Here is a 27328-nt window from a genome sequence, read left to right as displayed (position 1 = left end):
ATCGCCATTGTCTTCATTACCGTCATCATAATCGTCATCATTGCCATTGTCTTCATTACAGTCATCATAATCGTCATCGCCATTGTCTTCATTACCGTTATTATAATCGTCATCGCCATTGTCTTTTTTACCGTTATCATAATCGTCATCGCCATTGTCTTCATTGCCGTCATCATAATCGTCATCGCCATTGTCTTCATTGCCTTCATCATAATCGTCATCATCGCCATTGTCTTCATTACCGTCATCATAATCATCATCGCCATTGTCTTCATTGCCATCATCATCATCATCGCCATTGTCTTCATTACCGTCATCATAATCGTCATCATTGTCATTGTCTTCATTACCGTTATCATAATCGTCATCGCCATTGTCTTCATTACCGTCATCATAATCGTCATCATCGCCATTGTCTTCATTACCATCATCATAATCGTCATCATTGACATTGTCTTCATTACCATCATCATAATCGTCATCATCGTCATTGTCTTCATTACCTTCATCATAATCGTCATCATTGTCATTGTCTTCATTACCGTCATCATAATCGTCATCGTCATTGTCTTCATTACCGTCATCATAATCGTCATCGTCATTGTCTTCATTACCGTCATCATAATCGTCATCGCCATTGTTTTCATTACCGTCATCATAATCGTCATCATTGCCATTGTCTTCATTACCGTCATCATAATCGTCATCATCGCCATTGTCTTCATTACCGTCATCATAATCGTCATCATCGCCATTGTTTTCATTACCGTCATCATAATCGTCATCATTGCCATTGTCTTCATTACCGTCATCATAATCGTCATCATTGCCATTGTCTTCATTTCCGTCATCATAATCGTCATCATCGCCATTGTTTTCATTACCGTCATCATAATCGTCATCATTTGCCATTGTCTTCATTACCGTCATCATAATCGTCATCATTGCCATTGTCTTCATTACGGTCATCATAATCGTCATCGCCATTATGCTCGTCATTTTCTTCATTATCGCCATAATCATCGCCATCGTTGTCGGTCACTGTCTATTGCTCACTCTGGCTCCTCTCTGAGTGGACTCTCTCTCTGCTCTCCCCCTGCTCTCCGTGGCTTTCCTCCGGGCCCTTTGGACCCCTCCTACCTCGGCCAGATCACGGCGCCGTGTGCCCGGCGCTCGGCCACACACGCTGCTACTGATGCTCCTGCGGTTATGGAGTGACTCGTGCAGCCAGCTATGGCTGCAATGTTTGGTCGTACATGTTATGTATATCGTTTATTGTTAAATTTGAATCACAGTTCCTATGGTCACTGTTACATTGTTTTTATAGTTTTATTTTGGTGATTTTGAAAACGTTTTGGTTTAGCCATGTTTGTTTGTTGAAGTACAGAGTTAGCCTGATAACTTTAATCTAAATCGTATTATGGTTGTTATTGTTTAACTTGCATCCCACTGGGATTTTTGCACACAGCGTTGATATACGGTGCTTTTTCTGGAAAACTTTGCCGTTTTTTCCTGGATTTTTCTGTTGCGTGTCGTCACTTTAAGATGTTTCTTGTTCATGTTTTTGTTTGTTGCGGTTGCACCCGAGTCAAGAGCTGCATGGCTCACAGGGCTATACCTAATACATGAAACTGAAAACTGAAAAGTCGGCACCAACACCGCCGCACGAGCTGATCTCACCACTCCGTCTCCACCGTGGACGTCTTCTCAGACGCGTTCTCTATTCCTTGGCTGCCACTCCGTTATTGTCCTTGACCACAGGCCACGGGACGTGTCCTGTCGAAGCCTTTTTGATGTGTTATGAAGGCCCGTTTCCTGAAACTTCTATTATGTTGAGAAATGTAATATAGCTTTTTTGTGGGTCTAGGGTTAGATGTGTGAGTGTATGGGTCTCTGTGCGAGGAGTCTGTGTCCGTTTAATCCATGGCTTTCTGTGTGAGTCTGTGTTTCTATGTGAGTCTATGTATCTGTGTGTAAGTGTATGGGTCTCTACTTCAGTCGATGGTTCTCTGTGTAAGTCTATGGGTCTCTATGTGAGTTCATGGTGACCGGGCTGAGACCACCATCTCACTGCCAGTGTAATCACCGTCAGCGCCGAACACCCGCGTTGGAACCCAGGAGCTCAGCGGTGCCACTCACCGCATCTCTGCCACAGCTCTGCTGCTTCTTCTCAACGTCGTCGCTGTTGTTCACAGATCTCCTTGACGACGACATCACGAAGTCCGTCGCCTGCGCCAAGTTGATTCTCAAGCAGCAGGGACTGAAGGCCTGGTGCGTAGCCACGACACACGCAGCAGCAGGACACGGCACGGTTCACCACGAATCGGCATCGTCATCGGCATCATCGTCATCTGCATCGGCAGCTTCGCCAGCACCATCCACATCGGCATCATCCTCGTCATCACCAGCGGAATCATCATCATCAGCATCGTCATCTTCGGCGTTATCAGCCATATCATTGTCGGCATCATAATCAGCGTCATCATCTGCTCGATCATCAGCAGCGTCAAGGTGGCACGGTGGTTCACTTGTTACCATAAGACCACAAATTATTTAAGTTCAATTCCCTGCTACGGCTAACATCAGTGACGAGTGATATCTGAACCAGTCCTCGCACTGACCAGGGTGGTGAAGTATGGTCAAAGAATCCCACATGACTCAATGCGACGTGAGGATGTCTTCGTGCAGCAGTGGATTGACAAAGGGCTGTACATGTATTAGTGTGTGCGTGCGAATAAACCGTGAGTTTGAGTTTTGTGTAGAGGCCGACCGAAACTGAATTTCTGGTTTCGGCCGAAACCGAAAGTCAACTGAAAGTTAAAAATTTACTTTCGTCCAAAACCGAAACTACGCCGAAAGAGGCCATTTTCCAACTTTTGGCGCCGAAACCGAAACCGGATGTCGGTCGGCCTCTAGTTGTGATACAACACTGGAGAGTCTCAGGGAGCTTCCCGCGCGATAAGAGACTTGCATCGCGTGTCAACGCCATTGCAAGGGGGCACCCCCAGTAGCAGCTGTCCCTGTGAGGCACCAGGTGGATTCAGCACCAGGCGCTCTGAGCGGATATCGGTCTGTCAGTCGAGGGGGGAGACAGCTGCTGCTGTGGGATCTCAAAGGAGTCATTTGCGGTGCGATTTTTGTTTTAAATGTGGACCATGACACCAGCGCACATTAACGCACTGCGAGTGAATTTGACGACGCTTCGTAGTATTGTCGGGGGTTAAAACACACCGCAGTGTTAACCATGGTGGCCTCCCGGATTCGAAGCACGACTCTTTGCAACCAGCGGCTGGGCCACTACGCACAACTAACTGAACGAACGGACTAGGGGTGACTGAACGGACTGGCCGAGTGAACGAACTGACCCAGAGCGAGCGAGCGAGCGAACGAGCGGGATGAACTAACGAACGAATGGCGGCTCCCTTCCGTTGCAGGTACGGCTGGAAGTCGAAGTGTCAGGACTTCGACGTGTCGGTGTACCTGCAGGGCTGTAAGTTCTAGCCGTGACGCCGCAGGAGGAGGAGACGGGGGCTTTGGCCGGGGGACGCCGCTCGCCCAACGTCGCTGCTGGGTTCATCTCGGCTCGCTCCGAGCTTGCTTTGAAACACAAACAGACCGAAACAAAAACGGAAACATTGCATTGATCACGCCACGGGATATTGACTAAGCCGATCAGAATGATGTCATCCGACAATCTATAGCGCGGGTAATCGGAATATAAATGTTTAGTGGAAGGAATCCGATGAGCTGTGAAGCTCTTTGATCACAGATGTCCAGTCGAGGCACGGGGTCAGAACAACGAGCAATGCAAACACAATAGGAGTGCACAGTATAAGAAAAGTAAACAAATTACTTGAGCAATATATACAAAGAAAACTAAACTTTTTTGAGGTAAGGTGTGTGCTCAGAGGCCTATGGACGTCGCGGTGGCGAGATGTTAACTACCTCGCCTGGTCTACAGGAGGTCGTAGGTTCGATCCACGACCCTGACGCCTGCTGCTGTATATTTGCGCGTCTCTCTCCCGGAGGTGGCATGGATTTTTCTCACGCCTTTTAGAGTATTTGGCTTCTATACATTTCCACATGATGATGATGACAAATAAGCCACTTCGTTGGGCTATCATTTGTGATGGGTCGCTTCTGAAAAGAAAAAAACTAATTCTTACCGAGTAAAGTGAAACAAATGATGTGGTCCCCTTGTGCTAATTATGACGTCACACGCCACTGCATTAGACTGTGATCATTGGGGCATCGTCCATTATCAAATGGTAACACAACCACGTACACACACACACAGCCAGCCAGCCCTTGGGGTCTATCCACTACTTCACCACGCTTGTTAATGCAACCAGCACTATAGCACCTGTTATGCACCCATGCACAAGCACTGTCCGGTCTGTATAATTACAAATTGTGTTTTTTTTTATATTTACTGCTTAATAAGATAATTTTCTAATTGCGTGCGTTCATTATGTCGCCGTAACTACCAATAAACCAATCGCATGTCGCTATGAGCAACGCCTTTCTGGTCAGCCTCGTTCTCCTTCGTAACGACAAAGGGACCGTTGCACCATCCGTGCCACCGGAGCGGAGGACACGACAGCACTGGAGGCGATTTCGATATGAAATACACAAAGTCACCAGCAAAGAAATGAAACTAAACGCTACAAATCCACTCGCTAAGGCGCTAAAAGCACCGCGCACAACACGAAAGAAAAGTCACGTGGTGGTGGTCATTGCGCACGCCACGGTGACGAGCGAGCGCTTCAGAAGTTGAACATGAGGGTGTTGTCCATGCTGGTTACAGAGGGCTTTTCCGGCTCACCAGCGTTCGAAGAAGACGTGCACATCACCGACATGTGTGTGGCACATGGCGTGCTCCAGCCGGAGCCGCGCCTTAAGCAGGCCCCTGAACACTGGAAGCACAGAGCAGCCGTCAGTGTCACCTTCCAGCATCTTTTTCCTCGTTCTGTACACGGCCATCTTCACCTGAGCACAGGCGAAGTTGGCGAGGTCATGGTGCTTGTTAGCCAGGTAAGGCACCAGCCCATATACGAAGCTGCTGCTGTAGAAGGGCACCCCCAGTTTCCTGAAGATGTCCCCCAAAAAGCGGAACATTGGTTTGAGCCACTGGCAGGGTAGGTACTGGTGGGGTAGGTCCTCCCTGGCACCGCAGGAAATGCACAAGTCTGTTACCCCTGGCGAGATTCGGCTGAGCCACACGTCCAATGGCACCGTGCAGTATGCCAACCTCCACTAGAGGTCACAGCAGCGTTTGGCGACGGGAGATTTGTACATTTGTTTCCACTGAGGGGCGGCCGCAATGAGGGGAGAGAAATGGTCTCTCCATTTTGTGTCTGGTAGGTCGTCCAGGTCCCGGGAATGCAGCACCTTGACACAGCCACGTGTAGAGCGCCTTGACACAGCACGTGTAGAGCGCCTTGACACAGCCACGTGTAGAGCGCCTTGACACAGCACGTGTAGAGCGCCTTGACACAGCACGTGTAGAGCGCCTTGACACAGCCACGTGTAGAGCGCCTTGACACAGCACGTGTAGAGCGCCTTGACACAGCACGTGTAGAGCGCCTTGACACAGCACGTGTAGAGCGCCTTGACACAGCACGTGTAGAGCGCCTTGACACAGCACGTGTAGAGCGCCTTGACACAGCACGTGTAGAGCGCCTTGACACAGCACGTGTAGAGCGCCTTGACACAGCACGTGTAGAGCGCCTTGACACAGCACGTGTAGAGCGCCTTGACACAGCACGTGTAGAGCGCCTTGACACAGCACGTGTAGAGCGCCTTGACACAGCACGTGTAGAGCGCCTTGACACAGCACGTGTAGAGCGCCTTGACACAGCACGTGTAGAGCGCCTTGACACAGCACGTGTAGAGCGCTGTGTTTGGGGCACTCTTGAGTGGTACGTTCCTGCAGCCTCGGAGCTTCAGTCGCTTGCCGGACTCGCTGTGGCCAGGAGAAGCAAAACTCCGGGAAAGAGGAGGGGGGGGGGCGCCACCATCCCCCAGTGCCTCCAGCTTCAGGCGCAGCTCTTTCATGGCGTGGAGCGACGTCCTGCAGCAGCTTCTCCCCGGCGAGCGTGAAGCGGAGTCCCGCGGTGCTGGCGATCTCAGCTGCGGTCTTCCACTTGAGCTGGTGGGCCTGAACGAGGTGGAAAACTGTCCGCAGCCCTGCTGATGTGAGGCATAGAGCCAGGGTCCTCTCTCCTCTGATCCCCTGGAAGAGGCCGTTGCAGAACAAGAGCTCGTTCAGGAACTGCGCGCGGTCGTAGGGCGCGCGCATTTTGCTCCACTCGAAGCTCCGCCACGCGTCCAAGAGGCTCCGGTGATAACCTGGCAGCCTCGTGTAGTCGACAGGCTCAGGTCCATCAGGAAGAACTCCTTTCCGTACCCCAGGCACCTTCCTGCATTCCTCAGCAGGGCGAGGGCCGGCGACTTCCAGGGTAGCTCCTCCCAGTCGTACAGCAGCCGCCTGACTGCCATGAGCCTGAAACTCATGATCCTGGCGGCGACGTCCACCAGACCCTGGCCGCCCTCGCCCACCGGCAGGCAGAGAACGACCGGCCTGAGTCGGTGCTTCCCGTGCCAGACGAAGTGCGCGAGTGAGCGGTTGACTCTGGTGAGTAGCCAAGCAGGAGGCTCGAGGGCCTTGGTCTTGTGCCACAGCACGGATGCTTCCAGGGTGTTAGCGACGAGCACTCAGCCCCTGAAGGACATCTGCGAAGCGAGGCGTGCCCATGTCAGTAATTTAGCCTTGTGTTGGCCAGATCGGTCCAGTTGTTCAAAGCGACGTGTGGTTTCCCCAGGTAACCCCCAGGTACTTGACTCCATCGTCCCGCCTATTGAATCCTCCTGAGAGGAGCACAGAGCGAACGCCGCCTCGCGACCCCAAACACAGCGGGGGCCTCGCACTTGGCCCAGTTGACCCTGGCGGAGGAGGCCCTCTCGTACACTGCAACCGCCTGGCAGAGCGCGGAGATGTCGTACGCGTCGTTGAGCACGACGCATCACTTCGTCGTATGCGTAAGCCGAGAGCTTGATGACCACACTCTCAGGTCCCGGGACCTTGAGGCCAGACAGATTTCGTCTCAGGTGGTGTAGCAGTGGCTCAATGGACAGGGTGTACAGCAGCCCCGAGAGGGGGCATCCCTGTCTGACTCCCTCGTCACAGGGAAAGGGCTGCCGAGCCGCTGGTTTATCCTAAAGAGGCTGGATGTGCCCGTGTACAGGAGCCTAACGTGCGAAATTAAGGCCTGGGGTGGGGTAGTGATAGGGGTAGGTGGTGATCGGGGTAGGGGTAGTGACAGGGGTGAAGTAGTGATAGGGGCTGGGGTAGTGATAGGGGTTGGGGTAGTGATAGGGGTTGGGGTAGTGATAGGGGCTGGGTAGTGATAAAGGCTGGGGTAGTGATAGGGGTTGGGGTAGTGATAGGGGTAGGTGGTGATCGGGGTAGGGGTAGTGACAGGGGTGAAGTAGTGATAGGGGCTGGGGTAGTGATAGGGATTGGGGTGATGATAGGGGTTGGGGTAGTGATAGGGGTTGGGGTAGTGATAAGAGTTGGGGTAGTGATAGGGGTTGGGGTAGTGATAGGGGTTGGGGTAGTGATAGGGGTTGGGGTAGTGATAGGGGTTGGGGTAGTGATAGGGGTTGGGGTAGTGATAGGGGTAGGTGGTGATCGGGGTAGGGGTAGTGATAGGGGTGAAGTAGTGATAGGGGCTGGGGTAATGATAGGGATTGGGGTGGTGATAGGAGTTGGGGTAGTGATAGGGGTTGGGGTAGTGATAAGAGTTGGGTAAGTGATAGGGGTTGGGGTAGTGATAGGGGTTGGGGTAGTGATAGGGGTTGGGGTAGTGATAGGGGTTGGGGTAGTGATAGGGGTTGGGGTAGTGATAGGGGTTGGGGTAGTGATAGGGGTAGGTGGTGATCGGGGTAGGGGTAGTGATAGGGGTGAAGTAGTGATAGGGGCTGGGGTAGTGATAGGGATTGGGGTGGTGATAGGGGTTGGGGTAGTGATAGGGGTTGGGGTAGTGATAAGAGTTGGGGTAGTGATAGGGGTTGGGGTAGTGATAGGGGCTGGGGTAGTGATAGGGGCTGGGGTAGTGATAGGGGCTGGGGTAGTGATAGGGGCTGGGGTAGTGATAGGGGCTGGGGTAGTGATAGGGGCTGGGGTAGTGATAGGGGCTGGGGTAGTGATAGGGGTTGGGGTAGTGATAGGGGCTGGGGTAGTGATAGGGGTGGTGATAGGGGTTGGGGTGGTGATAGGGGTTGGGGTAGTGATAGGGGTGGTGATAGGGGTTGGGGTAGTGATAGGGGTGGAGTAGTGATAGGGGCTGGGGTAGTGATAGGGGTTGGGGTGGTGATAGGGGCTGGGGTAGTGATAGGGGTGGTGATAGGGGCTGGGGTAGTGATAGGGGTGGAGTAGTGATAGGGGCTGGGGTAGTGATAGGGGTTGGGGTGGTGATAGGGGCTGGGGTAGTGATAGGGGTGGAGTAGTGATAGGGGCTGGGGTAGTGATAGGGGTTGGGGTAGTGATAGGGGCTGGGGTAGTGATAGGGGTTGGGGTGGTGATAGGGGTTGGGGTAGTGATAGGGGTGGAGTAGTGATAGGGGCTGGGGTAGTGATAGGGGTTGGGGTGGTGATAGGGGTTGGGGTAGTGATAGGGGTGGAGTAGTGATAGGGGCTGGGGTAGTGATAGGGGCTGGGGTAGTGATAGGGGTTGGGGTAGTGATAGGGGCTGGGGTAGTGATAGGGGTTGGGGTGGTGATAGGGGCTGGGGTAGTGATAGGGGTGGTGATAGGGGCTGGGGTAGTGATAGGGGCTGGGGTAGTGATAGGGGCTGGGGTAGTGATAGGGGTTGGGGTAGTGATAGGGGCTGGGGTGGTGATGTTGTTGATGTTGTCGATGTTGTCACCGTGCGTAGCTGCGTGCGCGTTCCTGCGCCCTGTTGCCAGATGGCAGCACAGCACCGTGGCGGCCCCACGTGGCGGCCCCACTTGGAGACGGCGGTGGGAGCGCGTGGCGCGCTGCCCTACGGAACCCCGCCGACCCGAGTTCGATTCCGGATCACGGCCACCACCGCCACCACCAGTGACCGAATATTCTGAACCGGTCCTGGGCCTCCCCCTAGGTCGACTCAGGCCTCAAATGAGTGGCTGGTGCGGTGTGCAGTTAACGTCGCCACGCGCTCGTGTGCCGTGCCGGCCTTCATGGGTGCTGCTACTCGCTGACAGCACTTGCCCCAACAGTCTGTTCAGGCTATACGGGGGGTCTTTGTCTTGTTCTGCACCCTGTTGGCAGATGGCAGCACAGCATTGTGGAAGCGCGCCAGGACCCAACATTAAGTCACTGAGTCCATCGTGATGGAAATTCAACATTCCTATGGCGGGAGCAGGTATGGTCTATATGGAAACGACCGTTGAGATCTCACGAGGTGGTACCTAATGTATCTACCCCAAAGGGATGATGGGGTCGAGTCAACTCTCCTTTGGAATTTGAACCCGGGGTTTTAACAAACGGGTGGTGACGTCACCATAGCGCCCGTGCCAGGCTAGGTGCACCGTGAGGCCATGAAGTGTGCTGCTGATCGGGAGGTCATGGAGACAGCCCCAGGTGTTGTGACGAGTCGTAGTTGGCAGCGGTGCACGAGCAAAGCTAACGTCGCTTCATTTTTGTGATTTCGAAAACGTTTAGGTTCAGCCATATTTGTTTGTTGTAGTACAGAGTTAGGCTGAGAACTTTTATGTAAATTGTCTCATGGTTGTTATTGTTTGACTTGCATTCCACTGGGATTTTTGCACACAGCGTTGATGCACGGTGCTTTTTCTGGAAGACTTTGTTGATTTTTCCTGGATTTTTCTGTTTGCGCTTAGTCACTTTAAGATGTTTTCTTGTTCATGTTTTTGTCTTGTTGCGGTTGCACCCGATTCATGAGCCGAATGGCTCACAGGGCTACACCAAATACATGAAACTGAAAACTGAACACCACTCGGCTCCGTGCCGACAGCACCAGACGAGCGGCGCTCACAACAACGAGCGGAGCGCCGGCACAAGCAGTGCATCTGCCGGTCATCTCAGTCAGTCAACCCACGGCACCACCTGGGTCTGTACCGTGACCTCCTGCACCTAGCCTGGCACAGCGGAGAGCACAGGTGGTGCATCTGCCGGTCATCTCAGTCAGTCAACCCACGGCACCTGCTGGGTCTGTACCGTAACCTCCTGCACCTAGCCTGGCACGGTGGAGAGCACAGGTGGTGCATCTGCCGGTCATCTCAGTCAGTCAACCCACGGCACCACCTGGGTCTGTACCGTAACCTCCTGCACCTAGCCTGGCACAGCGGAGAGCACAGGTGGTGCATCTGCCGGTCATCTCAGTCAGTCAACCCATGGCACCACTTGGGTCTGTACCATGACCTGTCAGCAGCGAGCTTTCGACACTTCACGTGTCCTCAAAGTGCACCGAGCCTGGCACAAGTACAGTGGTGACGTCACCACCACTTAATAGCAATTTGCGGCTGTTATCTTTATTATTCTGGACGTAAAAAATCGATTCGGCGACGTTACGGGGAATGGCCCTTCTTCGTAGCACACAAATAAAGCGGCCAGAGGAGAGACGGAGTGGATGATAATAGTTGGAATCACATTTTCCAATTGGTTTCTGATAACCCCAGCTTGAAAAATTGGGGCATATGAATAGCTGCAAGAACATCGTTGCTATATTGAGTACCAGACAAACCCCTTCACTCATCACCCAGGTAGGCATCACTCGGAAATATATAAATAAACGAATTTATATTTAAAGTTAAAATTCGTTTAACGGCTCACCTCCACATTGTCATGCCCCAGACATGTCTGCCTCAAAATGCCAGGCAGTAAAATTCCTTCTGTTAAGATGATCACAGGGGGGGGGGGGGGGGGATGTTAACTACCTCGCCTGGTCTACAGGAGGTCGTGGGTTCGATCCCGACCCTGACGCCTGCTGTGTATTTGGAGTTGGCGTGTTTCTCTCTCATCATCATCACGGTGGCTAGGAGATGTTAACTACCTCGCCTGGTCTACAGGAGGTCGTGGGTTCGATCCCGACCCTGACGCCTGCTGCTGTGTATTTGGAGTTGGCGTGTCTCTCTCTCTCTCCCCGTGGTCGCGTGCATTTTTATCCAGATCCGACGAGTTTCCCGTTCCACATCGAATCGACGTCGCGCGTTTCGAGTATTTGTCTGGTCTAAATCCCCACGTGATGATGATGATGGCGATGAGCCGCTTCGCTGAGCTATCATTTGTGCCCAGGTCTGAAAAAGAGCCGTCCATAAATGACGTCACGCGATTTTGGACGATTTTTGACCCCCCCCCCCTTCATCATACGACGTCACAAAAAGTCAGACCCCCCCCCCCTCAAATATGACATCACAAAGCCCTGCCCCCCCCAAAGAAAATAAAACATGCTTCAAATCGCTTTAAACTATTGTCATTGTTGTGCGTATTTAATGTACCGCTGCACTCTGATGTTGTAGGAGAAAACATTTATTAAAAAGTAAATTTAATTAAATTTCGATTTAAAGCTTTCGTGACTGCAGGGATTCATCTTCTTGGTTCTTTCGGTACCGACCCCACCCCCCCCCCTAGGTGCGTGACGTCATTTATGGACGGCCCCTACGCCGCTCTAGCGGGGCTTACCTGGTGAACTAAAGCGAGTTCATTTCCCCGTGTTGTGTGTCGCGTTTTTTGAGCGACTTGTTGCGTCGATATCATCTCTTACATCGTTCCATCTCCCTTCAAGTCTGGCGTGACCACCCACCCCCTCCCCTGCCTCTGGCTCCTGCCACTGGGCCTCTGTACCCCACAGACAGGCGGGGCGTTGTTCTCCCTCCCTCCTGCGAGTCGCCTCGCCGAAATCCATTATCTGGGCTCGTAAACAAACACGCGCGCGGCCACGTACACACACAGAGAGAGAGACCTTCACCGCCACCCACCGCGTTGAAGCCTTCAGATGACAGCCGAGGATGTCGACTGCCTCGCCTGCAATGCGGGAAGTTCGTGCGATCGATCCCGACCCCGATGCCAGCTGTGTCTATTTGGAACTTGCGGCTGTCTGTCTCGCCACGGGGATTTCTCTCCGGGTCCTCCTGGGTTTCCCCCCCACCCCCTCCTCTACATTTCGCCTCGGCGTCACGCGTTCAGGGTAGCTTGGTTGCTGTAAATGTCCACGACGTTTCGGAGGCAACACAAGTCTCCGTCATCAGGTGGGACCGTCACAGCTAGATTTACTGTATCAAGTGAGGCAAAACATTTCAAGATACCTACGTGACTGTACCGAAAAAACCTACGAGTATGATCATGATAAGCCACTTCGTTCAGCTTTAGTTTGTGGCCAGGTCGCTTCTGAAAATCGAGCTACATAGCTCAGTGGGTCTAACCAGGTAAAATAAAATAATGGGCATAGCGGTCACTTGGAAGGTCGGAACGGGAGACGGAACGGGTGGGGTGGCCGACTTTACGCCCGCCCGCCCGCCTTTGTCTCCCCAGTGCTAATATGTCCACACCGCATCAGGTACTCATTTGAGGCTGATCTCTATCTGTCTGTCTCTGATCTCTATCTGTCTGTCTCTGTCTGTCTGTCTCTGTCTGTCTCTGTCTGTCTGTCTCTGATCTCTATCTGTCTGTCTCTGATCTCTGTCTGTCTCTGCTCTGATCTGTTTGTCTGTCTGTCTCTGATCTCTGTCTGTCTCTGATCTCTGTCTGTCTGTCTCTGATCTCTATCTGTCTGTCTCTGATCTCTGTCTGTCTCTGCTCTGATCTCTATCTGTCTGTCTCTGCTCTGATCTCTGTCTGTCTGTCTCTGTCTCTGATCTCTGTCTGTCTATCTCCACTCTGATCTCTGTCTGTCTCTGTCTCTGATCTCTATCTGTCTGTCTCTACTCTGATCTCTGTCTGTCTGTCTCTACTCTGATCTCTGTCTGTCTGTCTCTGCTCTGATCTCTGTCTGTCTGTCTCTGATCTCTGTCTGTCTCTGATCTCTGTCTGTCTCTGCTCTGATCTCTATCTGTCTGTCTCTGATCTCTATCTGGGTGTCTCTGCTCTGATCTCCATCTGTCTGTCTCTGCTCTGATCTCTATCTGAGTGTCTCTGCTCTGATCTCTGTCTGTCTCTGCTCTGATCTCTATCTGGGTGTCTCTGCTGTGATCTCCATCTGGGTGTCTCTGCTCTGATCTCTATCTGTCTGCCTCTGCTCTGATCTCTATCTGGGTGTCTCTGCTCTGATCTCTGTCTGTCTCTGCTCTGATCTCTGTCTGTCTCTGATCTCTGTCTGTCTCTGATCTCTGTCTGTCTCTGCTCTGATCTCTATCTGGGTGTCTCCGCTCTGATCTCTATCTGGGTGTCTCTGCTCTGATCTTCACTCTCGCCCTGTTGTATTTACAACATTTTGCTCTCGCCACCGCGGCGATGCACGCCACCGTCCCCTCTTCACCACCGAGGGGGCCCCTTCCTCTCCCTCCCCCGACCCTCCCGAGTCCTCCTCGCCCGCCTCAGCCGATAACCAAAACTCGCCTCTCTTGGCGGGGCCCTCAGCAAAGGACATCGCCACCAGCAGTCGCCACCGCGGCAATTAGAGTCCAGACTGTGGCCCCACTGGGATAGCCACTCAACCACTTCCGTCCGCACCCCCCCCCCACCAACCCCCCCCACCAACCCCCCCACCAACCGTACCCACCAACTCCCCCCACCAACCCCTACCCCCACCAACCCTACCCACCAACTCCCCCCCAACCAACCCTACCCACCAACCCCCCCCACCAACCCCCCTCACCAAACCCCACCCCCACCAACCCTACCCACCAACTCCCCCCCCCACCAACCCTACCCACCAACCCCCCCCCCCACCAACCCCCCCCACCAACTCCCCCCCACCACCAACCCTACCCACAAACCCCCCCACCCACCAACCCCCCCCCCCCAACAACCCCCCCACCAACCTCCCCCCGCCACCAACCCCCGCCACCAACCCCCCCCCACCAACATCCCCCCACCAACCCCCCACCACCAACCCTACCCACCAACCCTACCCCCCCCCCACCAACCCTACCCACCTACCCCCCGCCACCAACCCCACTCCCCACCAACCCTACCCACCAACCCTACCCACCAACCCCCCCCCACCAACCCTACCCACCAACCCTACCCACCAACCCCCCCCCCACCAACCCTACCCACCAACCCTACCCACCAACCCCACCAACCCCCCCCCCACCAACCCTACCCATCAACCCTACCCACCAACCCCACCAACCCCCCCCCACCAACCCTACCCACCAACCCTACCCACCAACCCTACCCACCACCCCCCCCCCCCCACCAACACCCCCCCCCCACCAACCCTACCCACCAACCACCTCCCTCCACCCCCCCCCCCACCAACCCTACCACCTACCCCCGCCACCAACCCCACTCCCCCCCAACCCCCACCAACCCCACTCCCCACCAACCCCTTCCCTGCTAGCGCCGGTGATGAGGACCCCACCGCACGGCATGGCAAATGAGATCTGCAAGAGGCTCGCTTCGCGTGCCAACACAGTTGTGTATCTGAGGCGCAGTGCCCGCGCCGCGTGTAGAGAGAGAGGGAGAGAGGGGAGTGGACACGACTCCTGATTTGAGCGTCGGTTGTTACAAGTGGCGTCGTGACGACACCATCACTCACTCTGTAGACCGGGAGGGAGACGTGCACACTCCACACACTCTCATCAGAAAGAGACATCAACCCCCCCAGTGTAGCTTGTTCACACGAAGCGCGGCCATGCTCGCTCACCATCGCAGGGCGCTGGGGAATGCCCTCAACAGACTTACACAGACTCACACAGACTCACACAGACTCACACAGACACACACAGACACACAGACTCACACAGACACACACAGACTCACACAGACACACACAGACACACAGACTCACACAAACACACACAGACTCACACAGACACACACAGACTCACACAGACTCACACAGACACACACAGACTCAAACAGACACACACAGACACACACAGACACACACAGACACACACAGACTCAAACAGACACACACAGACACACACAGACTCACACAGACTCACACAGACTCACACAGACACACACAGACACACAGACTCACACAGACACACACAGACTCACACAGACACACACAGACACACAGACTCACACAAACACACACAGACTCACACAGACACACACAGACACACACAGACTCACACAGACACACACAGACACACACAGAAACACACAGGCACACACAGACTCACACAGACACCCATAGACTCACACAGACACACACAGACTCACACGGACTCACACAGACACACACAGACTCACACAGACACACACAGACTCACACAGACACACACAGACTCACACAGACACACACAGACACACACAGACTCACACAGACACACACAGACTCACACAGACACACACATACACCCATAGACTCACACAGACACCCACAGACACCCACAGACTCACACAGACTCACACAGACACCCACAGACACCCACAGACTCACACAGACACCCACAGACACCCACAAACTCACACAGACACCCACAGACACCCACAGACTCACACAGATACCCACAAACACCCGCAGACTCACACAGACTCACACAGACACCCACAGACTCACATAGACACCCACAGACTCACACAGACAACCGCAGACTCACATAGACACCCACAGACTCACACAGACACCCACAGACTCACACAGACACCCACAGACACCCACAGACACCCACAGACTCACACAGACACCCGCAGACTCACACAGACACCCACAGACTCACACAGACACCCACAGACTCACACAGACACCCACAGACACACACAGACACCCACAGACTCACACAGACACCCATAGACTCACACAGACACCCATAGACTCACACAGACACCTACAGACTCACACAGACACCTACAGACTCACACAGACACCTACAGACTCACACAGACACCCACAGACTCACACAGACACCCACAGACTCACACAGACACACACAAACTCACACAGGCACACATGGACTAACACAGACACACACAGACTCACACAGACACCCACAGGCTCACACAGACACCCACAGACTCACACAGATACCCACAGACACCCACAGACACCCGCAAACTCACACAGACACTCACAGACTCACACATACTCACACAGATACCCACAGACACCCACAGACTCACACAGACACCGAAAGACTCACACAGATACCCACAGACTCACACAGACACCCACAGACTTACACAGACACCTACAGACTCACACAGACTCACACACATACACCCACAGACTCACACAGACTCACACAGAGACCCACAGACTCACACAGACACCTACAGACACCCACAGACACCCACAGACTCACACAGACTAACACAGACACCCACAGACTCACACAGACATCCACAGACTCACACAGACACCCACAGACTCACACAAACACCCACAGACTCACACAGAGACCCACAGACTCACACAGACACCTACAGACACACACAGACACCCACAGACTCACACAGACTCACACAGACACCCACAGATTCACACAGACACCTACAGACTCACACAGACACCCACAGACTCACACAGACACCTACAGACACACACAAACTCACACAGACTCACACAGACACCCACAGACTCACACAAACACCCACAGACTCACACAGAGACCCACAGACTCACACAGACACCTACAGACACCCACAGACACCCACAGACTCACACAGACTCACACAGACACCCACAGATTCACACAGACACCTACAGACTCACACAGACACCCACAGACTCACACAGACACCTACAGACACACACAAACTCACACAGACTCACACAGACACCGATAGACTCACACAGACACCCATAGACTCACACAGACACCTACAGACTCACACAGACACCTACAGACTCACACAGACACCTACAGACTCACACAGACACCCACAGACTCACACAGACACCCACAGACTCACACAGACACACACAAACTCACACAGACACACATGGACTAACACAGACACACACAGACTCACACAGACACCCACAGGCTCACACAGACACCCACAGACTCACACAGATACCCACAGACACCCACAGACACCCGCAAACTCACACAGACACTCACAGACTCACACATACTCACACAGATACCCACAGACACCCACAGACTCACACAGACCCCGAAAGACTCACACAGATACCCACAGACTCACACAGACACCCACAGACTTACACAGACACCTACAGACTCACACAGACTCACACACATACACCCACAGACTCACACAGACTCACACAGAGACCCACAGACTCACACAGACACCTACAGACACCCACAGACACCCACAGACTCACACAGACTCACACAGACACCCACAGACTCACACAGACATCCACAGACTCACACAGACACCAACAGACTCACACAAACACCCACAGACTCACACAGAGACCCACAGACTCACACAGACACCTACAGACACACACAGACACCCACAGACTCACACAGACTCACACAGACACCCACAGATTCACACAGACACCTACAGACTCACACAGACACCCACAGACTCACACAGACACCTACAGACACACACAAACTCACACAGACTCACACAGACACCCACAGACTCACACAAACACCCACAGACTCACACAGAGACCCACAGACTCACACAGACACCTACAGACACCCACAGACACCCACAGACTCACACAGACTCACACAGACACCCACAGATTCACACAGACACCTACAGACTCACACAGACACCCACAGACTCACACAACAACAACCGCCATTCGCCACTAAGTGGCGGTGACGTCACCACGACGCTTGTGCCAGGCCATGTGCACCCTGAGGCCACGTGAAGTGTCGAACGCCCGCTGGCAGGAGGTCACGGGGCAAACCCAGGTGCCACGGGTCGACTGACCGAGATGACCGAGATGACTGGCTGATGCACCACCTGTGCCCCCTACTGTGCCAACTTGCTGTGCTTTAGCCACCCGGCGCTCCGCTCGTTGTTGTGAGCGTCGCTCCTCCGCCCTCCGTTGTTGTTGGAGGGCGACTGCCTCCAACTGCCCAGTAGCGTCCTTCACGAGCCTCCTCCACTGAGGCCGATCTTGACACCGCTGGTACCAGTCATCGGCAAGTCCACTCAGCTCCACGTCCTCCTGTACCACATCACTCCATCTCTTCTCTAGCCCGTGCCGCGCCCGTTTAGCCCCCTCGATCCGGCCGAACAAAAGCTGTTTAGGCATGCGGTGGCTGGGCATGCTGGCTACATGACCCAGCCAACGCAGCCTTGCCTGCCGGAGGAGCTCACTGATGGGACTTTGCCCAGATCTTTCAAGGACTTGTGAGCTCCTCACACAATCCAGCCTGGTTAAACCCAGGATGGATCGTAGGCAGGCCAGCCTAAATGTTTCCAACCGGCGAAGATGCTCCACTAGGGGGGTCCACGTTTCGCAAGCGTAGAGAAGGGAGGGAATGACCGTGGCCGAGAAGACCTGAAGCTTCGTGCGGAGCGACAGACCAGGTAGCTTCCACACAGCGTTACGCAACCGATGAAAAGATATTGCCGCTCGACTGATTCGGAGTGAGACCTCTGCTGATAAACTGGAGCCGGTCATGAGCACACTGCCCAGGTATGGGAAACTCTCTACTCTCTCCACAACTGCCCCATCACCGATTGGGAGTTGTGGGGGTGGAGTGCCCGATGGTACAAAATACCCAGGCAGGTGCTTAGTTTTGGTGGGGCTGATGGTAAGGCCCCACCTCGTAGTGGCACACTCCAGTCTCAGCAGCAGCGTCTCCAACTCCTCTTCTGAATGAGCAGCTATTACCAAATCATCGGCATACATAACGTGGTTGACCAATAGGGAGCCATCCCTTGATCGCACCCGGGCGTCGATCAGCCTCCCATTATATCTGTACCAAATGGTAATTCCCCCGGTACAGCTATTGAAGGCTTCACGAACTACGCAGTCGAAATAGATGTTAAATAATGTGGGAGCCAGAGGACATCCCTGTCGCACCCCAAGGTGTACAGGGAAAGGCTCCGACTCCCGGCCACGTAGTTTTACCCGGGCCCGCTCACCATCATGAAGGTCCTTAATGATCGTGAGCAGAGGGTCAGGGACTCCGAAAGCACGAAGAACAACCCAGAGCCCAGTCCTACTGATGGTATCATAGGCCTTGACCAGGTCAATAAAGCAGAGATGTAGGTCTTTTTGGAATTCCCTACACCTCTGCTGTAGCAGACGGACAGAAAATATGGCATCTGTGCAGGACCGCCCTTTCCTGAAACCACATTGGGGCTCCGCAAGCCTCTCCTCAGCATGCCTAGCAAGGCGATGTTGAATAATCCTTGCCAGGACCTTACCCGGCACACTGAGGAGTGAGATGCCCCTGTAGTTGTTACAGTCGGTACGGTCCCCCTTCTTAAAGAGGGGGACCACCAGGGCATCCTTCCAGTCCTGCAGAACCCGTCCAGTGGTCCAGACTGTTGTTATGATGTCATATAGGGCAGTCTGTGCACAAACGCCACCCTCCCTCAGCATTTCGCCTGGGAGATCATCTCTGCCCGGTGCCTTCCCTGGTCTCAGACTCCGGATCGCCCTCAGTACTTCCTCAACAGCTGGTACCTCAGCCAGCCACTCACAGGGGGTGACCTCTTCCAATATTTGAGGCACCGCAGCCTCAGCAGGGTTATCCCCACTTTGTGCCATGATGTTTTCCTGGCTGAGAGATTTTCCCTCCCCCAGGACCTCACAGAAATGCTCAGCAAATCTGCAAACCTGTTCCTGGGGGTTGGAGATTGGATCACCGTTTTTTCCTCTAATGATGGTAATAGGTGTGGCGCTACAGGTTACTTTTTTGATGGAGTTAAATAGTGATTTGTGATCGCGGGCTACTGAGGCAGACTCCATCTCCTCAGCAACCCGCGACCACCACCCATCCTTACAGCGCCTCACGGCTCTCCGAACCTCCGAGCGAAGACTGCGGTAAACCTCCTCATTCTCTGACGTGGGATGCTGTAGGCGATGAGAGTGGGCCTGTCGCTTTTTCTCAATTAACCTGAACACCTCCTCCGTCAGCCAGGGTTCCCGGGGAGGTCTGGACCGCGTACCCAAAGCAGCCATTGCAGCTGCATGAGTCACAGTCTTAAACCTCGCCCATTTACCCTCGACATCAGGTGGAGTGGGGGACGATGCCAACCCCAGCTGCAAGCGATGATGAAATTCTCGCTTGCAACTTTCATCAGCTAACTTAGACCAGGCCACTTTTGGTTGGAATGGGATCCTGGGTGTACACCCACCACCGGAGTGGAAGAATGGCAGGCGCATCTTACAGATGACTAGTCGATGGTCAGAGGGCAGATCAGCTCCACGGTAGGTCCTGGTGTCAAGGACATGGGCTCGCATCCGCTGGTCCGTCACTACGTAGTCCAGCAGATGTTCTTGCTTGGACCCGGCATGCATCCATGATGTTGTGTGGATGCGCCGATGCCGGAAGAGCGTGTTGGTAATTACAAGCCCATGGGCTGCACAAAAATCTAGCAGCCTCCTACCGTTATTATTGAGCTGATCTGGCCCATGCCTTCCAATCACTCCAGACCAGGTGCCATCATCATGACCAACTCGGGCATTGAAGTCACCCAACAAGATGACTCTGTCCCGAGTGGCCACTTTAGCCAGCACCTGTGACAGGAGGTCATAGAAAGCGTCCGACTCATCGGCTTTGCCTGCATCCCTCCACGGATGTTCGTCTTCGGTGGGGGCATAAGTAACCACGACCACCACTCCTCGCCTCTGGTTGATGGGAAGGCGAGCCCAAAGTATCCTGGGGCTTACAGCTTCCCACACCTCACCGCCACGCTCCCACGCCCCCTTCATTCTTTTGTTCAGAAGAAGAGCCACACCCTGTTGTTTGGCAGTCTCCTGCCCCGAGTAGAGGACTGTCCACCCCTCATGGTGGCAGGAGCCAGAACCGGTCCACCGGACCTCCTGAATGCCACAGAGATCCAGGCGGTACCGGTCCAGCTCCCGACAGAGGAGTGGCAGCCTCTCCTCCGCAGTGAGCGTTCGAACATTCCACGTGGCCATCCGCAATGGTTTTTCGTTGTTTCTGGAGGAGCCCCGAGGGTTAAAATTCAATCTCCTGGCTCCGCCAAATGGGGTTTGGCCAGGAGACGTCATAAAAGCCTGACCCCCCGGGGCCTCCGGCACAAGCTTATTAATTACAGGTTTATGTTTAATTCGTAGTTTAGTGGTGGTTAATTGAAGGTGGAGAGGTTACCAGCCCCTCGCACCCGTCCAGAGCCCCCGTTTAGCCACTGTGGTGGTCACAGACGCCATGAGGGGAGAGGCCAATGGGCATTGGCCCTCCCCCCACAGCACTGCCCACGACAGTGTTGCCCGTCCGGCACAGCGAGGAGGTAGGAGGTTGTTTTGCCGGACTCAGACTCAAACAGACACCTACAGACACACACAAACTCACACAGACTCACACAGACACCCACAGACTCACACAGACACACACAAACTCACACAGACACACATGGACTAACACAGACACACACAGACTCACACAGACACCCACAGGCTTACACAGACACCCACAGACTCACACAGACACCTACAGACTCACACAGACACCCACAGACTCACACAGACACCCACAGACTCACACAGATACCCACAGACACCCACAGACACCCGCAGACTCACACAGACACTCACAGACTCACACATACTCACACAGATACCCACAGACACCCACAGACTCACACAGACACCGACAGACTCACACAGATACCCACAGACTCACACAGACACCCACAGACTTACACAGACACCTACAGACTCACACAGACTCACACACATACACCCACAGACTCACACAGACTCACACAGAGACCCACAGACTCACACAGACACCTACAGACACCCACAGACACCCACAGACTCACACAGACTCACACAGACACCCACAGACTCACACAGACATCCACAGACTCACACAGACACCCACAGACTCACACAAACACCCACAGACTCACACAGAGACCCACAGACTCACACAGACACCTACAGACACCCACAGACACCCACAGACTCACACAGACTCACACAGACACCCACAGATTCACACAGACACCTACAGACTCACACAGACACCCACAGACTCACACAGGCACCTACAGACACACACAAACTCACACAGACTCACACAGACACCCACAAACATCCACAGACACCCACAGACTCACACAGACTCACACAGACACCCACAGATTTACACAGACACCTACAGACTCACACAGACACCCACAGACTCACACAGACACCCTCAGATTTACACAGACACCCACAGACTTAGATAGCCACCCATTGAGACCCATCGACTTATATAGATACCCCAACTCACACAGACACACACACACAGACCCATAGATTTACAGAGAGACCCACACACACAGACACACACACACAGACACACACAGACACACACACACACAGACCCATAGATTGACAGAGAGACCCACACACTTACACACACACAGACACACACACAGACACACACACACAGACACACACAAACACACACACAGACACACACACAGACCCATAGATTGACAGAGAGACCCACACACTTACACACACACAGACACACACACAAACACACACAGACACACACACACAGACACACACACAGACCCATAGATTGACAGCGAGACCCACACACTTACACACACACAGACACACACACAGACACTCACACAGACAGACACACAGACACAGACACACACACAGACACACACACAGACCCATAGTTTGACAGAGAGACCCACACACTTACACACACACAGACACACACACAGACACTCACACAGACAGACACACAAACACACACACAGACACACACACAGACACACACACAGACCCATAGATTGACAGAGAGACCCACACACTTACACACACACAGACACACACACAGACACTCACACAGACAGACACACAGACACACACACAGACACACACACAGACACACACACACAGACCCATAGATTGACAGAGAGACCCACACACTTACACACATACAGACACACACACAGACACTCACACAGACAGACACACAGACACACACACAGACACACACACAGACACACACACAGACCCATAGATTGACAGAGAGACCCACACACTTACACAGAAGTGTTCGTAGCGCAGTGCGCCCACCACCCCGCACAAAGACAAAGATCCCCGGAATAGCCTTAACAGATTGTTGGGGCAAGTGCTGTTAGCGAGCACCTATTAAGGCCGGCACGGCACATGGGGGGGGGGGGGTGATTGGCCAGCACCACGCCCGGCCGCCTTTGTCTCCCCCCCACTACTTGACAATCCTGGCTCCACCATTGCCTGGACCTCGGGGAGGCTCGGGAAGGCTTCAGATAATCGTCACTGCTGTTGGTGGCCGTGGGCAGGAATCGAACCCGGGTGGCCGGGTTCGTAGCGCAGCGCGCTTAACCACTACATTACCGCTCCCGTGCCAAACACACGCACGCACACACACACACGCACACACACGCACACACGCGCACACACACGCACCCACGCACACACACGCACACACGCACACGCACGCACACACGCACACAAACACATGCACACGCACACACGCACACACACATACACGCACACACACACACATACGCACACGCACACACATACGCACACACATACACACTCCCTCTCAGCTCGTAACTTTCGGTTCCCAGGAGCCCAGCAGAGGTTGTGGGAGCCCAGCCAAGAGGGCAGGGCGGCCATACTTCCCCTTTCCGGTACACGCACGCAGAGGGGGGCAGGGAGAGGGGGGCAGGGAGAGGCGATGTCACGACTCGGCGTGTGACGCCTTGGGGGCCGTCCATAAATGACGTCACGCGATTTTGAACGATTTTTGACCCCCCCCCCACTCCTCGTCACACGGCGTCACAAAAAGTGAGACCCTCCTCAAATATGACGTCACAAAGCTCTGCCCCCCCCCCCCCCCAAAATAAAACATGCTTCAAATCGCTTTAAACTATTGTCATTGTAGTGCGTATTTAATGTGGCGCTGCACTCTGATGTTGTAGGAGAAAACATTTATAAAAAAAGTCGATTTAATTAAGTAGAACGTGTTGTCTGTATTTATTTAAAGTTACGCATTTTTACGTGACGTCACATTTCTCAAACCCCCCGCCCTCCTCGTCACACATCGTCACAAATGTCTGACCCCCCCCCACCCCCAGGTGCGTGACGTCATTTATGGACGGCCCCTTGGCCCCGCGTCTCAAATATTTCGTTTTTGATCAGAGTCAGAATCTGTATCTATTCTGGAGGAATCCGATGAGCTATGAAGCTCTTTTTCAGAGATACTGCCCCCCCCCCGCAAACCCCACCCCCAGCCCGCCACAACCCCCCCCCCCTTCCAAGCTTGCTAATGATACGCAGAAAAAAAATATAAAACTCAACACATTTGTCAAAATACAGGATGCTTCAAAATATTTTTGCTTAACACTTCTGAGAATTTGCAACAAAACCACGAGAAGTGTGGTAGAGAAGATTCCACGCCACGTGCTGACAACGATGGCGATCAAGTGGAGACTCTTTGACTTTTGGAAGCTATTAACATGGCATTTGTTATCGTGTTTACGGCGTATTATCCGTTATTTTCCCATCAAAAACGAGTCCCATATAAGTTACGATGTTCAAACACCAAATCGATGAAACCCTTTGCAAGGCATCAGCTCTGCATTAATCACACACACACACAGTGTGTACTTGTGGCAAAACGTGCAAACCTATTTTTTTGTATTTTATTTTTCATCATTTTGGATACTGCCGAAAGAAAAAGATGCCGTCCAGTTGATACGTTCAGTCAGTGATTCCATTCACGTTTATAAGCATCACGCTGTTTAGAGCATTTGGCTTTTGAAATGCCCACGACGACGATGATGATGACAGGGTGCCACTTTCGTTGAGCCGTCATATACGATAGCCGGCTCGCATTCTGGCAAACAGCTGCATTAGCTCAGTGGGGTTTTACGTGGTGAAATAAGTGCACACGGTGCAATTTGTACCGTAGCAGCTGATTGCTTGGAGTACCGGTCCAGCCCCTTTCGTCTCGCCACTGCTGGATGAAGACGGCGTGGGTGCTTTATTTGACCGTACTTCACCACACGGGGCCGGTGCGGGGTTGGTGGACGTTGGGTGGAGCATAGAAGTTCAGGACAACAATTGGTTTTGCTGAACCAACTGCATCCCGCAAGCCCCCCAACACCCTGCTGTGCACAGTGGCCGCCCGTCCATGCACAAGCCAGGCTCAACACCTGCTTAGCTTCCGAGCCCTCATGAGATCTGATGAGATTTGATGAGATCTGATGAGATTTGATGAGATCTGATGAGAGCTGATCACTTTGGACATGTGACTGTTCAACAGACCCAGGGACCGATGTGCTATGGAGAAGGACTATCGCCCGAAACGTCGTATATATTATAAGGCCACACGACGTCGCCGTACATATGTAATGCAACACATACAGGGCACTCCGAGTTGTTGTTGTTGACACGGAGGCGAGTTGTTGAGTTGTTGTTGTTGACACGGAACGAGTTGTTCAGTTGATAATTGTGGTCAATGCAAACATGACTCCTTGTAAAAAGGTGTCAGTTTTGTTGCCAGATAAAAGGGTACAAAACCAATTATCATATTTTGCTACTGACAAATGAGGTTCCAATGGAGTTGTTCAGTTGTTGTTGTTAACATGGAGCGAGTTATTGAGTTGTTGACACGGAGGGAGTTGTTGTTGTTGTTGGCTGTGCTTGTGCACCACTGCCAACGCAGCAGCAGCATCCTGCTGAGTTCCGCGTCCACTCCAATCGCGAGGACTGTGGCTGGGTCATTGTGTTGGTTACACGTAGACCTAACGCCACTGCCTCGGAAGTGACTTTGGAAAGTGTCGAATTACTCGCGTGGATATTCACTTGTTCCACCCAGAGCGAGAGTTCAGGGCTCAGTGAATGCCTCCCCTATAGATGTCGCAGCCGGCAATGAATGCCCAGTCTGTTGGCCTGCGATAATCACTCTGCCCACGTGTGGCTGTGTATTTAGAGCAATTAGTGTGGAGGTGATCGTCGTGGTGGTGGTGGTGGTCGTGGTGGTGGTGATGGTGGTGGTGGTGGTCGTGGTGGTGGCTCCGCTGCTGCACGTGGCCGCCTGGAGCGATCCAGCGCCGTGGAGGCGGCTGCTAGGGTTGGTGGATCACACACAGACGGTGTTGTGAGACCCCCTGCTGCTGCTGCTGCTGCTGCTTCTTCTTCCACCGGTGGGTGCGCGTCGAGGAGGAGCCGTAGCCTGGCTCTGCCGGGGGAGGTGGACTAATTGCCATCTGTTCCATCTGTACGGGGATTTGAGTGTTTAGACCCTCGTTAATTGCCCTGTTGCGTCTATCAAATGTCGCAGGACCCTCCAGACAACGCAGTGAGTCCCAAGGACTCGCTGATCCTTGACCCGCCGCGCAGTAGCGATAGTCCAATGTTCATGTGCGTCGTTATTGATGGGCTGTGTTGTTGTTGTTGTTGTGGTCTCGGACTGCTGCTGTTGTTTGTTGCTTTGCTGCCTTGGCCACCCCTTTGCATTTGGTGTTGAACAATCGGCAGGGATTTCTGTCCTTGTGCAATTTGTACTTAGGCAGTTTATTTATTTATGTTTTATCGTGCCTTCCTTTACTTTGTACTCCTATGTCTGTGTTTGTGTATTGTTGGTTGTTGTTGTTGTGGTTGTTGTTGTTGTTACTGTGATGACCCCGTGACCCTACTGGGGCATCTGTGAAAAAGAGCTTCATAGCTCATCGGATTCCTCCTCCAGCCCCATTGCAGAATTCTGATTCCGTGGACTCTGTGTCGCCTTCCGGGATCGATACATGGATCGGCATCATCATTATTATTATATTTTGTTTGTCATAAACAAAGCTCAGGATGGAGCGGTGGTGCTTGTTTATGTACGGTGGTTAGCTGCGGTGTGGTGAGCTGCAATGTGGTGAGGAGCAGTGTGGTGAGGAGCAGTGTGGTGAGCTGCGGCGTGGTGAGTGGGTGCGTGAGTGAGTGCATAGGTTAGTGGGTGAATGAGTGGGTGAGTGGGTGGGTGAGTGAGTGGGTGGGTGAGTGGGTGAGTGGGTGAGCGGGTGGTTGAGTGAGTGAGTGGGTGAGTGGGTGGGTGAGTGA

At 53.3% G+C, this 27328-nt stretch overlaps 1 protein-coding gene across 1 annotated transcript in view; it reads left to right on the top strand.

Moving 5' to 3' along the window:
- LOC144731213 (lysozyme C-2-like) overlaps nucleotides 1–4519 on the top strand; it is a 38208-nt gene extending 33689 nt beyond the window's left edge. Inside the window, exons 3-4 of the mRNA XM_078612215.1 lie at nucleotides 2196–2271; nucleotides 3435–4519. Of these exons, the coding sequence (XP_078468341.1) occupies nucleotides 2196–2271; nucleotides 3435–3501 (143 nt within the window). The 3' untranslated portion in view covers nucleotides 3502–4519. The remainder of the gene's footprint in view (nucleotides 1–2195; nucleotides 2272–3434) is intronic.
- The last annotated feature ends 22809 nt before the right edge of the window (nucleotides 4520–27328 follow it).

This window comes from Lampetra planeri, chromosome 38 (assembly GCF_965212315.1).
Source record: "Lampetra planeri chromosome 38, kcLamPlan1.2.h2, whole genome shotgun sequence".
In the NCBI taxonomy this organism is placed as follows: domain Eukaryota; kingdom Metazoa; phylum Chordata; class Hyperoartia; order Petromyzontiformes; family Petromyzontidae; genus Lampetra; species Lampetra planeri.
Note: the sequence above shows the minus strand (reverse complement) of the source record. Positions and strands in the feature narration are given on the sequence as shown.